The sequence below is a fragment of the Uloborus diversus genome, chromosome 7, assembly GCF_026930045.1.
Source record: "Uloborus diversus isolate 005 chromosome 7, Udiv.v.3.1, whole genome shotgun sequence".
Lineage (NCBI taxonomy): Eukaryota > Metazoa > Arthropoda > Arachnida > Araneae > Uloboridae > Uloborus > Uloborus diversus.
In genome coordinates, this window is record NC_072737.1 from 102,584,369 (window position 1) to 102,598,719 (window position 14,351).

The window sequence follows — 14,351 nt, forward strand, 5'->3', positions numbered from 1 at the left end:
CTTTCCTCAACTCAATACAGTATTTAGTGTATCATCTCAACTCCCTGTCGATAGCGACAATTGTTGTATTGTTGACTTTCTTCGCTTTTCGTGATTGTTCAAGGCTTTTCTCAAGTCAAATCTTGAAGTAAGATTTTTGCACAAGATTGGCAAATAATACATGATTTGGCTGATGATTTTCCATTTAAACGGAATTTTAATGTAATTAATGGTTTTTATTATTATTTATGCTGATTGAACACTTACTCAATGCCAAAATTTTTGCAGAAAGATTTCCGTAGCTGATGCATTTGGCAGTGTTTTCAACGTTGCTGTTTTTGAAGCCGAAGACTACGTCATAATGTTTCTCAGCTTTCACCATGTCAACAAAATATCGCCAATCAAAGAATTTTCAAAAGACTTTTTTTACTGTGTGAAATAATCCAGCAACTAAATTAGGCAAATCCATAAACAGCACAAAAACTTCCATTAATTTTCCTTTTTGCACAATTTCAAACAATCACCAAATTTTATTACTTATTTTGGTAACATTTCGGATGAAACTGTTTAGCGCCATTTTATGGTGACCAAAAATATCTCAGCATCTGGCGACGATATCTCTGTAACGAAAATTAATATCATATCGTTTTACGAAGTAAGGAAAGAATGGGGGAGCATCATCGAAGGTACTCCGAAACGACTTTCGCAAATTCGATAAAATCGCACCAATAGCCACAATGATTGAAATTTCCCGAAATAACTAAAGCAAGTATAAGGGGATTACGAGCACAGCTACTTTTTTTTAATCACTTCGTACTTCATTAGCCATACAGAGAAGGTTTTAGACTCCATGTTAAAAAAAAAGTATCAACAGATTAATCTTTTTAAACGTGAGAAGATTAATTTTATGTTTTTTAAATTTGTATATGCTTAAATATAGTGCTTTCTTTTCTAAATCAATACTACTTTGTTCTTTATACTTATTGCTATTTTGGTTTTATGGGTAAGGAAGAAACTCGATTTTTAATCACGTCAAAAAGATGTGTTTTAAATTCTTTCACTTAAAACAGAAAACAAAAGCAAGTAACGATTTTTTCTGATAATTATTACTGACCCAGGCAACGCCGGGTATTTTTGCTAGTTTTATATAATGAAGGAAAACCTCTGTAACTTGACCACCTCTCTATCTTGACCACCTGTCTATCTTGACCACTAATGAACACCAAGTTTGGTTTGGAGTACTGTAAAAAGACCTTTGTAAATTGACCACTTGGTTTATTTTTTTAAATTTTATTTAGCAAATTATTTTTTTTATAGCTTTCCAAAAATATTTTTGATGCCAGACCAGCATTTTACCAACTAAATGATACAGCAGCATAACTAAATCTCCTTTTGAGTTTAACCACATGGGAAAACTACTAAGAACCCTTTTATTCTCCAAACTTGTTTTTCTTTTGTTGTTAAGCGAAAAATTTGTAATTTTTGGTTAGCTATAAATTTTTAGGAACTATTAATATAAAATGAGTAACTTTTCATAAACAATAATACTTTTTTTTTGATCAATTTACTGAAATTTTAAATTTGCATGACACATTATACGTCATTCTGGGAAAATAATCTCTAAAAATATTTGAATAATATCTAAAATTATTGTTGAAAAGTAATGCTAAACAATGAAAGTGAGTTGAATAGAAAAAGTAGGTGTCAATTAGTCAAGAAATGAATACATGGTGCAAGAATTTAAAAAAAAAAATCATTACCCTCTTTATAAGTTGACCACCTGTCTAAGTTGACCACCAAAGTACTGCACCGCAAGTGGTCAACTTACACAGGTTTCACTGTAGTAATTTTGTTAATTGTGTAAGCAATTAGCTATTTTAATGATTAGTTGGAATATAATATTAAGCAGGGGTGAAAGTAGTCCTATATTTCCTATATTTTCAAAAAAAGCATCAAAATCGTCCTATATCTTAATATATAAAAATCTTTTGTGTGAACGTTTGTCACCATAAGGCTTTCAAACCGCTGGACTGATTTTGTTAAAATTTTTTGTGTGTAATTAAGTTGTGGCAAGCATGGTTTCGAAGCGCGATGGATCGAATCGGAAACGTTTTTGTTCATTAATTTATTTAAACACTGGATGGTTATATCTTCCAAATGATTAATATTTATTTTAACCTATTGTTGAGCGAGTAATGAAATTAATATTTAATCTGTTGCCAAAGAACAATCAGAAAGCCAGCTCTGCTTTTTGTAATGAAATTTCCTACTGTGACATGTCAATTGAGAATAGACAAAACATAGAGAGAGAGAATGTGAAGCCTTCATTTCTTAAAAGCGACAATTTTATGTCCCGTGATATACTATTTTAAAGGAAAGTACTGGAAGGGTCACGCAAAACGTGTGTTCTGCCGTCGTAGTTGAACCATGTGACCGTATCGGTGCTTTAGGTTTTCCTAACCTAATCAGACAGTACCGTACCTAGCAACATTTGTTTCTCGGCTGAAATCTGAGTTTTGGCAACAGTGTCAATACTTTAAGGATTATCAAACTAATCAGTACATTATTAAAGAAAAGATGATGGTATTTAAAGACGAAACAAATTTTATTTTTGTCCAGATAAATTACAACAGGGTAGTTCTGTACACAAAAAATCAGTGCAGAGTTTTCGTTCAAAAGATCGAACCGCTAATTGGTTGGAGTTGGCTTCGTTCACTCATCGGCTGGATTACAGTAAAGTGGTGGCATGGCGACTTAGGCTATCAACAATAGAGTTGCGTGATCATTTGTTTACATTTTACAGCTGTTAATGTAATTTATTGTATTTTTCGTTGATTTGGCGAAATATTTCAAATTGCAAAGAATTGTTTTTCGTTTTTAAAGAGTTTTTTGTCATTTTAATTGAAGATCGTTTATTTTACATCAAGTGGGTGGGGGAATGAGCGATTTTCGCTTATCCAGAGAACTGTTTTTTACCTTTATCATTTTTTTAAACAATATCCTTTCAATTGTTTTATTCTTTTTCATATGGGGGAAGCTGCAGCCGTTTGTTCTAGATGGGTAGTTAGTTTTTTACACTTAATATCTGAGGGCGCTTCTCATCCTTTAAGTAAGGCTGAAGGAGCAAACCATCAAGTACGGGAGAAAAAATAGTTAATAAAACAACTGTCCAGCAGGCATTAGATAAATCAAGTTGTAATAAGTATGCGCATTCTGAAACCAAGCAGCTTAACACATTTTTCTTTTACTTATTTTTTTCAACAAAACGGTTTAAATACTTGATAGTTTATTGAAGTTTTTAAACTTTCCAATTTACAAAGTTTGAACAGAACAACGTCTGTTGGGTCCTCTAGTTTCCTATATTTTTCAAAATGTCCTATATTCTTGTTTTTTACCCTATATATCTTTTAAAAAGAACAGTAAATAAACTTTCTGACATCAGGTTTTTCGCTGAAAGTACGTGCCCAAACGAATTTCAAATTAAAAAACTCAACTGACTAAATTCTGCAACACACCTTCTCTCATTGACTACAGCAATGTGACATCACTCTATAGTGGGCACGAAGTTTCGAGAACTAAGGATGAAGTTGATTTTAGAATTTTGCGTTTGAGAGGCAATAGCCGTTTGTTTTGTTTTCCATCATGGGTTTTCGTTGTATATTTTTGTGTTTAGTGCATTTTCTGGTCGGAATGTTCTAATTTTCTTTTTGCAATCTTTGCTTTTTGTGGAATTTTGGAATTGTGAAATGTTAGTTCCTTATGATGTTAAAAGGTAATTTGTTGTAGTAAGTGGAATTATAATAGCGAAATCGCATCTCTTAACAAAATTTCGTGTGGAGTTGTTGAACCAGGAGGACTTTAATTCTACAAAATTTGGTGCATGGTGCACTAAAGGAAAAGATGATTTTGCCGCTTTTTTCCATTTTTGCAACTGTTCAGTGCCCGTAAGCGATAGTGGATTTTCGCAACTGAGGCAGCATGCTAAAACATTCAAGCATAAAGAAAACTCTGAAAAACATCTGAAGGATCCTTCTCAAGCTCTGTTTGTTCTTGATACAAGTGGTAAAGGGTTCAGTTTAGATATAAAATCAAAGAACAGCAGAATTAGTACTTGGGTCATGAGTGAGGAAGAAAAAATAAAAATTATCTTTGTTCAAACTTTGTTTAGTTATTTATGCTATAAAGTACACTGTTTTTTCAAAAATTATTCTTTCAACTACAAGAAGTCATTTCAGATGTAAGGTATAATTTTGTTTCAGGTTTTTTTTTTTTTTTAAACAAAATCATTGATAAGAATAACTAAATAATATATAATATGTATTATTTCTTTTTTCATAGCAAAATTATTCATACAATATGTCCTATATTTGTCCTAAATTTTTTGTGGAAAATGTCCTATATGTGACAAGTCGGTCACTTCTACCCCTGATTAAGTGTTCTTAATTAAAGTACGTCTTACCTAGAAGTTTCAATTGTATGTTAAAAATTAGTATTCAGTAAATTTGAGGATATCCTGGCAATTTATAATTTTGGTAGAATACCTATTATTGATGTATTTCCCCTCCATCATTTACTTTCACCACAAAAATAATGACATTGATAAGGTATGTCACGGAGGTGAGGAATTTTCCATTAACGTAGACCTAATAGACACATTTTTCGGGGAAAAATATTTTCTTTGTTGCTACAATCTGCACATGTTAAGCTTATGAAAACATGTTAACTTCTTTTTATATTAAAACAGGGATATAAATTACTTTCAAATACTTATAAAATGTTGAGCACTGACCTGCTCTTCGATATACAAAGTGGTCACATAGTACATTTTTATCTTTACTAATAATAAAGCTAAAAATCTGGATCTATGTCTGGAAGTCTGTGACACACATAGTGCATAGACTGTTCAGCCAATTTTTAATGAAATTTTGTAAAAATTAGTTTGTAGCATAGAGATGTGCACTTCAAAGCGATTTTTATGAAAATTTGATTTTTTTCTTTTTCTATTCAACTTCAAACCCCTTTTTAGTCTAATTTCCCAGTAAAAATCGGAAAAAGAAAAAAAAAGCAAGAAAGAAGGCTTAATGCATATTTTAAAATTTTGTAAAAAACAAAATAAAGTCAAAAATAAATAAATATCAAAAAATTAAAAATTGGAAAGTAAGGTATTGGGGTGGGGGGAAATGTTTGTCAGTCTGTCTGTCCCCCCTCCTCCAATAACTTTTGAATGAATAGTCCAATTAAAACATTTTTTTTTAATCGAAAGATCGGAGCGAAGACACCTCATTCCCATATTTTACTTTTTGGTTTTAACAACTTTTTGTTCAACTTTAAACAGTTCAAAAAAATTTAATAGTGCCTACGGGGAAATTTAAAGCAAATATAAATCCTGTGTGAACTTAGATAGGTCTTGCTGAGTAACTCCCAACTCTGACTCCTAGAACTTTAGAGCCGTCGACTAAGACTCCTGTGCCCGAAAATTATATGAACTCTGACTCTGGCTCCGTAGCTTTGGCGGAAATTTAGACACGGACGGGAAAATCTCCTTACTCTGAGAATTTTGGAGCACATGGACTCCAACTCCAGTGCCCAAAAATTAGTCAGACTCTGACTCCCCGACTTTGTCTCTAACTCACAAAAATTTATACACAGAGGGAAAATGACAAACTCCGTCTCCTTTATCCCAAAATAAGTCTGACTCTGACTCCGCAAACATTGGCAGAGTTGCGGACTTTAAGGGAAAATGACTGAATCCAAAAAAAGAAGCTATAATATTAACCATATTTTGGACTCATTATTTATTAATTAACATAAACTATTTACAAATATGATTTTAAATGTTTTCGTTGATAAAAAGTCGTATTTTTGAAATTTTTCTAAATTAAATATTCAAAAACTCTTTGTGTACCATTCTTAATGCTGTGCTGTTCCACACTATGAGAGGTGTGACACAGATTGGCCACTCCTGATGTTAATGAATTGTTTTTCATAAGTATTTTTACATGTATTTGGTGTTTTAATTTCTGTAGTTGGAGCAAAGCTAATTTCGCATTATTGTTAAAGCTACAAAGAACCTAATCACACTACATGTGCACTGCCTGACTAGGTTTGCTCCAACTGTAGTGTAGCTTAGTTCTCGTTAAAAAAATGCATTTTGAGTAAACGAATGAAAATCTTTCGCAGATCCGGTATTTTCCGCTTTTTGCATTTTTTTTTATTTCCACGGTTTTTAGGTTGTAAAAGCGATTTAAAAGCCAAATTTCAAAGACTGCATATATCGGTCTCGTCGTCAGCGAGACAATGTGAAGCAATGTTGGAATATCAGAACTGATACAATACAGTATCCTCACAATGCCACAATGGCTACAATATCCTCACAATGCTGCATAAATGATATAGGAAGGTATTGGCAAATCAATAATGTGGAGATATCGTTTTTACTGCGTTGTCACAATGTCGTTCCTGATATCGCAATATCACAACATATGCCAGATCAGACATCGTAGAATATCCTGATTCCGTAACGTAGCGATCTAGTATCGGTAGTTTTACAATATGGTTGACAACATGCTAGGGATCTTTGCAAAAACTGCGCAACTCTGCCAATTCTGGGTTGGAAAAAAAGAAAACATTTTTTTGCAAAGAAAAAATCCAAATAAGTTTGTTTTAGTTTCAGGGATGAGTTTTTTCCGGCTTTTGCTGGAATTCCGGCTTTTTCTGTTGCCTTTTTTAAGTCTTTCCTCCTTTTTTTGCCTCTCTCAGGCCTCATAGCGCTTTTTTTTTTTTCAAATATCAGAAAAGATTCTGATTTTTCTTAATTTTCGTGCGCTGTTTTCTTATTATTTCTATTTTTCCCCTTCGAATCTTTATCCTCCACAATATCTGGCAAAAGCGTATGTTTTGGAATCCTGCCAATGACGTCAAACACCTGCTGCGCTGCAAGTTGCATGCCTCGTTTGAGATTTCAATCTTTTTGCATCCTGCAAATATTTCAATCATTTTTAATGTTCGAAGGTTTTTTTCACCATGTTCTACTTTATATCCTCTTCTTTTATTCATTATCTCAATAATATTTTTATTTCTTAAATTTATTTTAGAAATAGGGCAAAAGTCAGTCAAAAAAATGTGGTCCAACTCTCACACCCTTGGATTGTATTGAAACTTGGCATGATTAATTTTTTATGTACAGTAGAATCTTGAAAGTTTGTGGTTCCGCTTTATTCAAGGAGCTTACTTGGTGTGTTCAGTTGCATTTTGTAGTTCCAAAAAAAGAAAAAAAAGTTTTAATTAAAATCTGAAAAAAAAAGAAAAGAAAATATTTCAATCATTTTTAATGTTGAATGTTTTTTTACTATATGCTACCTTATATTTGCTTATTTTATTCAACATTTCAGTAATATTTTTATTTCTTTAATTTATTTAAGAAAAGATGCAAAAGTCAATTGAAAAATGGCTTGGCAACCGCTATCTCGAATTTAATTGAAACTTGACATGGTAACTTTTTTATGTATTTAAAAAAGTGTAAAAAATATTTATGGTTAATCTCAAATGGTTTAGGCTTTACAGCCTGTTAAAATGTTTGGAATTTCATGATTAAATGAGCAGCTGCTTGTTGTTCTTTTGATCCCAAAATCATATTAGGAAGTTTTTAAAACCAAATTTTGGGTCCCAATGCAAGGAAAAAGATAGCCAATCATTTACACACACACACGACATTAGGAAATTTTAGATTTTTCACTCTGTTGTAAATTTTTACTTCAGGAACAAACCTAATTTTAAAATTTATGTTCTCACTCGTTCAACACTATAAGTTCAAATGCTTTTAATGAAAAGAAATATATTTTTCTCTAAAAAAATATGAAAAATTGCTATATTGTGTGATGGAGGCAAGATTAACCTCCATTTCCCTCAACCCTTTGTTCAAGGACTCAGGGGTTAGAAATTGTTGCCTCTTTTTCAAAATTTAGATTTATTTGGGAATAAACACTCTTGCAAGAAATGATGCAAGGCAGCAAATTGTACAAAATTATTACTTATAGGTAATTAAATATGTATTACCTTTAAAACTGGTAAATTAGCCATTTTTTGTTGAATTTTTGAACATCATAGCTTCCACATTCCATTTTGATGCAGTTTTGGATATTATCCGTTTTACGATTTTTTTTTTTTTTGATTTCCTCCTTTTTGCTCCCTGACCACTCTTATCCCTAGCTGTTTAAATTGGGTTCTTTTGGTTTAAACACTTTTTGTAAGAACAATTTAATTTTTGGAAAGTCATAAAGATTTTATGAACTAATTGTTAATGAATGTTTAATACTCACATTTGTACCTGAAATCTTGATGATAAATTAAGAATTCAATTAAGAATAAAATCTTTTAATTTCATTTCCTCATAAGTAGAAATTTTTATAGGGGAAATATTGTTTGAAAATCTATAACTATTAAAAGAGTTCTACACATAACTGGACTTTGATGTAAGTAAATAGTGAAAGACATAATTTACTCTGAGAGTTAAGATACACTAAATTATGAATAACTTAGAATGAAATATGTAAATTAATTTCCTCATAATTATAGCTTTCTAGGATAAATAAGTAAATAAAAGTAAATGTACTATTTCATATTCTTAAGCATAGAAAGTACTTTGCAGTACCTACAAATGAATCACAAGTCTGATATGCATTAGATATCTGTGAAAGTCAAAAGATTAACACATAATTTTGTATGAAGATTTAAAAAAAAGTTACAGATCATGAAATAACTACCTGATAAGTACACGGATACAAATAGCACAAATAGGCTTTAAGAAAATCATTATTTTTCATTGTAAACATTATTTCTCCTGATTTAATGCATTAAGGAATACACTTTCTTTATATAAAAAATAATGTTAATTAAAAGCCTCCAATAAAAAGACAAGTTCTGAAGTCTTTCCCAATCCTATTGTATTCCTTATTTTTGATAGTACAAATGCAAACAGTAAAAGTATTCTTTTAACATATTTCAATAATGAAGACTTTTTCATAAAAATAATGTTTATTGATTCTTCTACCATGAACTTGAAGTTTGACTAACACAAGAAACAATTGTAAATTAAATTATTTTTATGCAATTCATCCTTTAATCATTTTTAAGCAAGTTTATTTTTTCATAAAAAAATTAGGTACATCTTTGGTGAAATTGTGCTACTGAGTGCTGAATCTTTTCAGTAAATGTCAAAGTATCATAATGTTATTTGTAAATATGGTGTCTAATGATTCAGCTTGTATTAAGTATTTAATAAAATGGGAGTTTCATAGCATTAGATGTCACAAAAGTAATTTCTCCTGATTTTTTGGGCGGCTGTGGCAAATTGAAAGTGGTAATTGAAATAGCTGTTAAGACCTTAAATAAATGCAAGCTTATTTTATTTATTAGCTAGCTGCGTTGACCGGCTTTGCACGGTCTTCCTCGAAAATAAAAGTCGTGACGAGTCAAAATAATCATTCTCAAAGAACGAAAACAGCAAATCAAAAATTCCCGAATAAATTAAAAGCAACACTCCATAGGTACAACTAAAATCTTTAAAAAAAAAAAGAAGTTAAATTGCCAAGTATTAATCAAAAGGGGAAATTTTTACCTCAAAACAAAAACAAAATTTTATTTAGTCACAGCAAAGAAAAAAATGTTGCATCCTTCTGAACATTAATTTAAAATGACATCGTGCGAACGATAGTTTTCTGGCATGAAAATAGAGCTCCATTAGGCTCAAAAGTGCTTTTTAATTTTTTCCCGGTGATTTTAGTCTTTTTTTTTTTGAATTCATCGAACTATGGGTATTTTTTGCAGGCTTTCAAATGAAACTAAATTTGAACTGGTTGGATAATTATTTCGGGTTGAAAGAGCCATTTAATGCCATTTTTGGTCCTTAAAAATTTAATTTGAACGGTTCGGTACTTTCTCAGCATTTGAATCTCCCCCCCCCCCCCCCCCACAATCCTTCTTGGGTGCCCAATTACCTACCCGCCAAATTTGGTCGCGATCCGCTGTAAACTGAATTTGTGTAGGAAACAAACACACTTATTATCTATTTTATTTATATAGATGTGTAGCACTTCTACTCAAGTGAAAAAAAAAACTATCGATTAATATTTAAGAAGCAGTATAGTATCATCATGATATAATTTTGCGTAATATTAAGAAAAATATATGTCCACATTTTAAGCCGCGTAATTTTTCCTTATTTTTGCTTTTGGGCTGTTTTCATTCCTGAGTAAAACTTGCATTACTTAGTTAAAAAAAAAAAAAAGAAAGAAAAACTTCCCCTGATATTTTTTTTTTGCTTTCAAATGAGAAGTTTCTTTAAAATCCATTTATTTTGTACTAGCCATTTTCTTCTCTTAAACTCTTTTTACCATACTGCATGCGTTATTACAAATACAGTAAAAAAACTTGATCTTAAAGTCCATGTTCTGCTTTATTTTTCCTCAAAAAGTGAGTTGAAAATTTTGGTTATTTTTTGCCTTTTTGTTTATTTTTCAATCTTAGGCTTGCATATCAGAAGTGGAATAAACCTTCTGTACTGCTATCATAGACATTTTATCTTAAACCACCTATCATTTACCAGACCTTTTTATTTTCCTTGCAGATTGATCCTAAAGTGTGCAGCTCAAGAGATATTCAAGAAGTATGTGTGCTTTGATTCTAAATAAGTTTTCCATTGTCAATTTCTTATTTGAATGTCATTTAAAAAGCTTAGTGCAGCATTACATTTTGTAAACTGTGATTCTAAGAAATTTATTGAATGTTATGTCATTGCTGCCAAGTACTCCTTTTCCCCATGGAGTTAGTCCAATTTAATTTATGCATTCCAAAAATATACTCCCCCCTCCCCACAGCAAAATCTTTTTTCTTTTTGGATAATTCCATTAATTTTAAAAAAGTCTTCTTTTTTTTAAATTTATTCTGACAAAACAAAGTGATATTAATTAAAGTGTGATATCGTAGTTGTATTTTTAAGTTCTTGTTGTCTGTTATGAATTTTGAATGCTTAATTTTGGTATCCATACGTTGACTCTTCAACATTCTGTTTGCTAACAAGAAGATGATCTCTATATTTTTTTAATGACTCTCTTTTAAATAGGATGTTGTGCATTGTCAATGAAGAAAACAACATGCCTCTTTTCTCTAGCAAACTTTTTATGTAAAATCGCAGGCCAATCTGGCACAATACTGGTTCACTGGTTGTCATCCAGGCTCGTCAATTTTAATACTAGTCAACTGGTAAATGCTTTAAATCCAGAGCTTTAAAGCACTAAGGTCTGCCTGGTTCCCAGCATGGATGGAAGAACCATATGATTCACCTTTCTGCTTAAAAAGATGGAAATTGAATTCTTTTGAGATGTTTTTTCACCAACACTACTTCAGAATCAGAGGAAACAAGCTGAATTGGCCTGTTGCCAACTGTTATGCAAATTATTACTTCTTCATGTGACTGTGAAAGATATTCAAGCATGAAAAGCCAGTCAAAATTTAAAGCAAAATAGTTTTTTCCGGGCTCTGGCTCTGAGTCGACGGTTGTTTTCATATATTTATGTAACTTTTAATTTCTAAGTTTTTGTGTTCATAGATTGTTAAAAATGCCAAATAAGTATTGGATTATAAGCTGCTTGTAGGCAAATAAGAAACTTGCTTGAGAAACTTTGAAGCTACCTTGATTATCAAGATGGCTTCAAAGGTTTCAAGATTCTTGAAAATCATGTCCTAAAATTTTGAAGATAGTTTAACTGGGAGAATCTTTTCTGAAACTATATGTAAACACAGCAATACAAAAGATATTGCTAAGTTAATTTCTTTGTAATCATAGAAAGATATCTAGTCTTCCTCTCTCTCTCTCTTTTTAAAATTCATTTTAATTTTATATTTAGGGGAAAAAATCTGGCCATTATCCGAAAGTCTTTCTTGGTGGATTGCCGTCAAATTGCACTGAAACTGATATTCGAAGTTTCTTTTCTCGTTATGGAACAGTAAGTAAACTTTTTCGTAGGATTCTTGTGTATAGAGTTTTAATGAATCAGATCCAGTACTTTTAAAAGTGCTTTTTGGTGTGTAAATTATATAAAAATATAAAAATAATTAAAAAATTATTTTCAGCCTGTGAAAGAATTAATCTTTTTTTTCTTTATTTTGGGTTAGCAGAAACTTGTTCACATACAGAAGCAATTAAATTGGCAAAATCAGATGTTAGCTGAATTTTATTGAAAGAAAAAAAAAAAACATTCCTAATAAAACTAAAAGAAAAAAGTTTTGCTTTTTTTCAGTATTGTGTTTTTAATGCTTGTCTAGAATGGTCCTTTTCTTCTGATATTTTTATAAAGCTCAAATTTGACTTGACAATTTTATTTCTTCTTCCATGTTATCCCATCTAATTTGAATTTTTTTTTTCCAGTGGATAGTACAGGATGTTTAAAAAGTCTTTTAACACATTTTTAAAAAATCATGGAAAAGCAACAAATTGTCGTATGAATGTGCAGTATGCGCAATACTGCTTCATAGGTTCACGTATATTTTATGACATGGAAAAATAAATAACTTCCAAATTATGTTTAAAGATGTCGATGTACTGTCACAATAAGAAAAGCCAACACAATGTTAGGTGTTTTAATCATTTCATCAAATAGAAAGTACTATCTTTCATTACCAGAGTTCAATCTGTGCATGATTTGTTGCACAACTTGTGTAAGTTATGTTTCAGATAAATTTTTCCTGTTCTGTGTAAAGTTGTGTTCATTTAAATCTATTAAATTTGTGTCCTTTGCACTTTTAAAATGACATAAATACTGTGCATTAAATTGTTTAAAATGCAGCTGCTTGACCTGCAGTGTAACTTATGTTCAATTGGGTTCCTTTTATTTAATTTGTACCTCATCCTTGTTTTTTGCTGTGAAGAGTCTTGGAAAGACTTTGAAGGTGCTTCATTTTTACACTGCAAAAGTAAATGTATGAGAACTTATTGAATGGCTGTACTGATAATGTTAAATTATTTCAGGTTTTGCATTACCCCACTTTATACAAATCTAGTTAATACGTTTTCTACAAACGTAATTTTTCTATAACTGTAATAAAATAATTTTTCATCTATATAAGACTCACATATATATATATTTTTTTAATTTCAATTTTTCCTAAGACAAATTTCTTTTATAGCTATATGAAGCCACTCTGGAATTATTTATTTATTTTTGTTTTATTTTTCTTTGTGAGAGGGTTCCAATCTTAAGTAGTTTCGTATATCACCGCAAGGTGTGTGCTCTAGAGTTGTGAATAATGTAAAGAATAGATTTAGAAAAATATCAGAGCATTTAAATTTAGAACCAATAAATCTTGCATATAAAAGAACAGGAAATGTTTGAATTCCTTCACCGCCGCTTATATAAATCATGTTTGCTCTAAACAGTTTTGATTCCATAAAGTTTCTAGTTCAATAAAGCTGGATTTTGTTCTGTTTTTGACGATTTGATTCGTTAAAGTGGTTGATTCATTTAACCACTGATTCAATTAACCACCGCCCACTGTATTTTAGTATGATTGCAATTGCTAATTTACAATATATCTAGAAAGAAGAGCATTTCTCTGCAGGTTGGTTCTTTTTGGCTAATTTCACGAAACGATTTGTCTAATTTCCTAAATTTTTCACATGGAGAGTTGGAGTTTTCCAAAGTGTGAGCTAGGAATCTAGTTATTATGCTGTACCTGTGATTAAAGTGAACACCATGAATTATTAATACATCATCATCATCTTTCAATATGAACTATTTTGTTTTCAGCATTCTATTTTTTTAAAACTTGAATTCTCAGTTTTGCTTTAAATTTAAACTATTTAGAAATGAAATTCAAACTATATAATTATTTTTAGGTGATAGAGGTTGTTTTAATGTATGATCAAGAGAAGAAAAAGTCTAGAGGTATGTAAAAGTGCTTTTTTGATCTTAAGAAATATTAAATTTCAATTTGTCCACTTAGCTTGAAAAAAAAAAAAGAGGGGTCACATATTTTAGTTTTGATTTTTCATGTATTTCATTGAAAATTTGCAGTAAAATTGTAAGATTTTTAAATATTATTTTATTGACATTTATAAACTTAAACTTTTCCTCTTTTAAAATATTTTTTCTGTATATTAATGTTGAAAAATGTTAGAAATATTTTAGAATTGATTATAGCCAAATATAAAATTTCTAATTATAGAATCAAATTGAATTTTATTAGAATATTAAATTCAAGTTATTCTAATGTGTTTTGCTAAACTTTTTAATAAAAAAGCTTGGAATTTTTAAAGAAATTGGAGCAGTAGCTTCCTTGTGGTATTTTAAATAGAATTGTTAAGTTACAACTGTGTC

The 14,351-nt window shown here is 30.6% G+C and overlaps 1 protein-coding gene across 1 annotated transcript in view; it reads left to right on the plus strand.

Annotated features, from left to right (window-relative positions):
* Window positions 1-14,351, plus strand: part of LOC129226052 (heterogeneous nuclear ribonucleoprotein 27C-like) — a 60,444-nt gene that overhangs the window by 16,483 nt on the left and 29,610 nt on the right. The window contains exons 4-6 of the mRNA XM_054860632.1: window positions 10,604-10,642; window positions 11,883-11,981; window positions 13,871-13,919. Of these exons, the coding sequence (XP_054716607.1) occupies window positions 10,604-10,642; window positions 11,883-11,981; window positions 13,871-13,919 (187 nt within the window). The remainder of the gene's footprint in view (window positions 1-10,603; window positions 10,643-11,882; window positions 11,982-13,870; window positions 13,920-14,351) is intronic.